The 5022-nt window shown below is 64.0% G+C and overlaps 2 protein-coding genes across 3 annotated transcripts in view; one reads left to right on the top strand and one right to left on the bottom strand.

The window, feature by feature from the left end:
- Positions 1-61, bottom strand: part of LOC110404416 (SNF-related serine/threonine-protein kinase-like) — a 4609-nt gene extending 4548 nt beyond the window's left edge. For both annotated transcript variants that reach the window (XM_021408689.1, XM_021408691.1), the window contains exon 1: positions 4-61. The gene's annotated coding sequence lies outside the window, so the exon portion shown is untranslated. The remainder of the gene's footprint in view (positions 1-3) is intronic.
- Positions 2297-4160, top strand: AGRP (agouti related neuropeptide). Its single transcript, XM_021408694.1, has 3 exons — positions 2297-2672; positions 2787-2881; positions 3894-4160. Exons 1-3 carry the CDS (start codon positions 2498-2500, stop codon positions 4083-4085), a joined length of 462 nt encoding a protein of 153 aa, XP_021264369.1. The 5' UTR covers positions 2297-2497; the 3' UTR covers positions 4086-4160.

The following is a 5022-nucleotide window of genomic DNA, read 5'->3' as shown; positions in this document are numbered from 1 at the left end:
GAGCTCGGGGCCGCGGGGCTGCGGCGTCCCGGTGCGCCCGCCCCGCTGACGTCAGCGTGCTCCGGTCCGCAGCCTTAAAGGGCCCCGTCCCCTCCCGCACCCCCCACCCCGCGACCGGGCTGAGGCCGGACGCAACTCATCGCACCCCGCCGGGCCGCCAGCCCGCTCCCCGCATTGAGAGAGGGCGGGGGTTAAGCGCTACCCGAGGCGGTGGGCGGGGGGGAGGGGGTGAATCCCAAATTAGGGCGAGGGATCCGGGAGCGGACGGGGCCGGGGACGCGTGCAGGAATGGCCTCGCCGCGGCCGCTCTTTTCCTGGAAGCGATGGGCGGGCGGGCGGCGTGCTCATTTAGCTCGTTACCTGCCCGGGGCCGCTCACGAAGCGGGCGACGCTCCCGCAGATTAAAAAGCTCTCAGCGCTCGGCCGCCTCGGCGCTGCTAATGCCTTCCCAGAAGCCCTCCGCCCGCGGCCCTTAATGAGCCCCGCTCCGGGCTGGCGTCACCGCCGCGGGCTGCGGGCACGGGGCGTTGGGAACGGGGCTCCGCGTCCCGCTATGGCAGCGGGGTGCTGTGCGGGGGGCCCCGGCTGGGGTCGTGCGTGGGGACCCAGCTGGGTGCAGGGGGTGGGCATCCCGAGGGGGTGCGGGATACGGGCATCCCAGCTGGGTGCGGGGCTGCGGGAGCACCGATGCGAGCTGGACAGATGCAGAAGTGCCTCCTCCGTCCCTGCCCGGCCCCGTGGCTGTGGGGCTGGGGCTGCACCGCGCTCGCTGCAGCTTCCTTTGGGTATGGGCGCGGAGCTCGAGTGCCGAGAAACCAAAGGAACCACATCCGCATGCGGCTGCGGGACCCAGCACCGGGGCTGCAGGCGGTGGGGCAGCAGCCGTCCTTCTTGCTGGGGTGCAGCTGAGGCCGGGATGTGCAGAGCTGAGTGCTCTGAGGCTGCGGGACCTGGAAAGGATGAGTGAAGGAGACGCAGCCAGCGCCTGGAGGATCTGCAGCTGGGCAGTGGTGGGAGTGGAGGACTTGGGGAGGCTGTAATGGGCTCTGCACCACGGCTGGGCTCGTGCCAGGAGCTAGAGGGCTTTCTCCAAGGCGTAGAGAAGGATGAAGGAGTGGGGCTGGGTGCACTCGGAGCCTCCTCTGGCATCAGAGCTGCTCCTTGCCACGGCCTTGCCGGCTCCTTCTGAAAGCTGCAGAGACACGAGGCGCTTCGAGCAGGCTTCCCAAAGCCACAGGGAGGGGGCTGTGCTGGTGGAGGCACGGAAGGGGACAGGGGCTGACGCTGGGCCAGAGGCAGGCGATGCATCGCCGCTGTGCGAGGACACAGGAGGAAGCCGCCCGTGCGTCCATCACCGGCGCTCTGGCCTCGGGTGCCGACACAGGGGCAGCTTGCTTGGATTTTGGGGCGAGTGGGCACCAGCTCCTGGCCATAGCCCCACGCAGCAGCACCCACGCCCTGCTGCTGCTTTGCCATCCGGACAAAGCCCCGTCTGCGGCAAAGCCCACCTACCTGCCGCTTCGCGGGGTCATGTGGCTGCAGCACTTAATTAACGGGAAGCCGATATAAGTTCCCGGCGAGCATGTGGGGAGGGAGGACATCGAGGCAGAGCGGCACTCAGAGCGAGCCCAGTGAGCAGCGCCCGCAGCCCCGCACCGGCCGGAGGTCAGTGGGTCTGCAGGGAAGGGGCTGCGGAGTGGGGCCGGGCACGGGGAGTGTTCAGGGCACCCCACTGGGTACCCATGGCACGGAGTGGGGTGGCTTGGTGGGGTGAGGAGGGTTCCATTTGGATTAAATCTCCCGCAGAAGCCCATCCCGCAGCCACTCGAACCTACAGGGATCCAAAGGCCCCAAACTCCTGAGCCCTGTGCGTGGTGCTGGGGCCGCTGGTACCACAGTGCATGGGGAGAGGGAGCTCTGGGTTCCCCCGTGAGCAGGGGGCGGGGGGGGGGAGGGGCTGGTCCCACCTGGGGAAGCTCCCAGCAGCGTGACCTGGCAAGGAGGCTTTGCATGAAAGCACTTCTGTCTTTTGAGGGTTTTTAGGGTAAATGTGTGGCACAGAGGTGCCACAGCCCCTGCAAAGGCCTTTGCTGTGACGTGCGGACCTGAAGGTCCCCCATCCATGCCCTGTGGTGATCTTCCCAAAGCCCCACGGTTGTTTGTCGTTCCCAAACCCCACGGTGGCCTCAGACCCTCCCCTGCAAAAGGAGCTTTCACGAAACACAGGGATGTCCCAGGACCTTTGGGGACACTCGTGTCACCGCGGCTCCAGCTGCAATGCAGTGCAGGAGGACTCTGGCTGCAGCCATAGGAAGCTGCTCCCGTCTCCTCACCACGCTCCTGCCTACGGTGTTGCAAACCTGTCTGTAAGGTTGGCTGCGAAACCCCTCTGGGGAGCACCACGGAGAAGACAGCCCAGAGCTGGGCTGCAGGAAGGCACCTGCTGGCAGAGGGGGCCGGGCTGACGCTGGCCGCTTGTGCACGTTGCCCCAGGACCATGCTGAACGCGCTGCTGCTGTGCTACGGGCTGCTGCAGGGGATCCAGGCCATCCTCACCTCGGACCTCAGCCACAGCCCCCTGCAGAAGATGAGCGCCGGGCTCGAGGAGGCAGGCAGAGCCCCCTACTCCAGCCTGCTGCGCAAGGCCAAGGAGGCGTCAGTGGAGCTTGCCGGTGAGTGCCGCGGTCCCCAGCCCTTGCTGGGACAGCCAGGTCCCCAGAACTAAAGCAGGGAGCCCCTGCTCAGCCAGCAGAGCCCACCTTGCCCAGCCTCTTTCTGTTTCACAGGAGCTCTTCCCAGGTCGGATTTCGATCAGATGGCCCTGGAGGTGCAAGAAGGTGACGGTAACCTCCTGCAGAAAAGCAGCGTGCCGGAACCACAGGTAACAACACACGGAGAGCTTGTGTTTTCTGAAGAACACCCAAAACCAGGGCCGCTTTGAGCCACATTGGGCTTCTCTGTGCCCCGGGGGCGGTTTGGAGCAAACACTACATGGAACGCTGCACAGGAAGGGAGCATCCCTTCGCTGCCCGCTGAGGGGTGTGGACATGCCGGGAGTCAGGGAAGCTGGAAATAGAGGGGCCAGGAAAGCCCCCCTGTTTGGGGTTGGCCTTCAGGGATGCCGCTGCAGGGGCTGGGAGGTGAGCTGGCTGGAGGCAGGCGAGGTTTCCCTGCCTCATTTCCTAAGAAACTTGGGAACCGAACCTTCCCACCGCACATTTCCGTAATGACAAGTGGGTGTGAAACATCCTCTTTCGAAATTGCTCCAGCCAGACCAATTGTTCAGTTAAAAATCAGAGGGGACCGCGAGGACACTTGCAGCTAAGGGGAATAGGAGCAGTGAATCACGAGCTGTCGGGTTCTGTGGGAGGAAACGCCAACCTCCCTTTCCCTTGCAGTGTGTAACCAACGTGCCCCTGCTGTCCCTGCAGAGGACTGGGCTTCCATCTCAGGGGGAGATGGAGACCCAAAGGGTTTGTGGATGAGCCTCTGGATGGACGCAGGGCACAGGGAACATCGCATGATGAGAAATTGGAGAGACAAGGGTTGTTTTCCTATGGACAAACAATTAAAAGATCCTTAAAGGGAGGTAACCTGGAGGGAAAGGAAGGCTTCAGCAGGATGGGAAGAGGGGAAACCCAAGCAGGTCTTACACAGGTGATGCCCCAGGTGCCCTGCACTCAGGCAAGCAAGGCACAAAGAGGAGCTGGCATGGCATCATCAGGGTCCAGCACCAAGCCACGAGTGCCTTCTCTTAGGAGCAGGCTGAGTTCTGGATATCTCAGCCTCCTGTTTGAGACGGAGGTGCCTCGGGCTCTGGGCTCTCTCACTCTCTAATTCTTTGCCAGCGTGGTGGACCACGAACCCCTTCCCCTCCTCCTGTCCACTTGCAGGCGTTGTCCACGGTCCTGCAAGCTGCAGGCCGGGAGGAGCGCTCCCCTCGCCGCTGCGTCCGCCTCCTGGAGTCCTGCCTGGGCCAACAGATCCCCTGCTGCGACCCCTGTGCCACCTGCTACTGCCGGTTCTTCAACGCCTTCTGCTACTGCAGGAAGATCAGCAGCACCCTTCCATGCGGCAAGAACTAGTGCCTGTGCCGCAGGGCTGCCTGCTTGTCCCCGCCGGCCTCCCCCTGTGCGGCTCCAATAAAGCAGCGGATAGCACTGCTGTTGCTGAGTGTGGGATGTGGGCTGCGCTGGGCTTGTGCTCTTGGGAACAAGGGGATGTGGGACGTCCTTCCTGCCCGGGGAACACGTCATGGTGTGGTTGGGACTGCAGGGATCACTGGGTGCCACCGGGCTTCAGCAGGGCCACCTAGAGCCGTGCCCAGCACCTTGTAACAGAATCACAGAACGGTTGGGTTGGGAAGGTCTTTATGGCCCACTGAGTTCCAACCCCTGCCATGGGCTGGGTGCTCCTCAGCTCAGCCTGCCCAGGGCCCATCCATGGCCTGGGGCACCTCCAGGGATGGGCACCCACAGCTCTGGGCAGCAGCACCTGGGCCTCACCGCCCTCTGAGGGAAGAATTTCTTCCTGACATCTAACCTGCATCTCCCCTCTGTTAGTTTAAAGCCATTTTCCCTTGTCCTATCACTGTCAGACCGTGCGAAAAGTCAGCCCCCCTCCTGCTTGTAAGCTCCCCTCGAGGTCAGGAAGGCTGCAGTGCGGAGTCCCCATAGCCCTCTCTTCTCCGGGCTCCCAGCTCCCTCAGCCTTTCTTCACAGGAGAGGCGTTCTGGCCCTCGGAGCCTCCCCGCGGCCTCCTCTGCACCTGCAACCCCTCATCACGGGGTGAGGTGTCACCCACCCGAACAGCCACCGAGCTCAAACACTCCGAGATGCCAGCGAACACAGGGCCACGGCACTGCAAAAAGCCTTACAAACACGGCCGAGGGCTCAAGGAGGAGTGCTCACAGCCACAGCCCCCCACTGACGCGCGACGGCAGCGCTCCCCCTCACACAACCCCAACCCTTCCCGCCCGCGCAGAGCCCGCCGGAAGCGGAAGTGGGGCACTGACAGCTGCGT

The sequence above is a fragment of the Numida meleagris genome, chromosome 10 (assembly GCF_002078875.1).
Source record: "Numida meleagris isolate 19003 breed g44 Domestic line chromosome 10, NumMel1.0, whole genome shotgun sequence".
NCBI classification, from domain to species: Eukaryota; Metazoa; Chordata; class Aves; order Galliformes; family Numididae; genus Numida; species Numida meleagris.
Note: the sequence above shows the minus strand (reverse complement) of the source record. Positions and strands in the feature narration are given on the sequence as shown.

Coding starts and splice junctions, on each gene's coding strand:
- AGRP (XM_021408694.1), top strand. CDS start 2,498: ATGCTGAACGCGCTGCTGCTGTGCTACGGGCTGCTGCAGGGGATCCAG. Junction 2,673..2,786: donor GGCGTCAGTGGAGCTTGCCG/GTGAGTGCCGCG, acceptor TCTGTTTCACAG/GAGCTCTTCCCAGGTCGGAT. Junction 2,882..3,893: donor GCAGCGTGCCGGAACCACAG/GTAACAACACAC, acceptor GTCCACTTGCAG/GCGTTGTCCACGGTCCTGCA.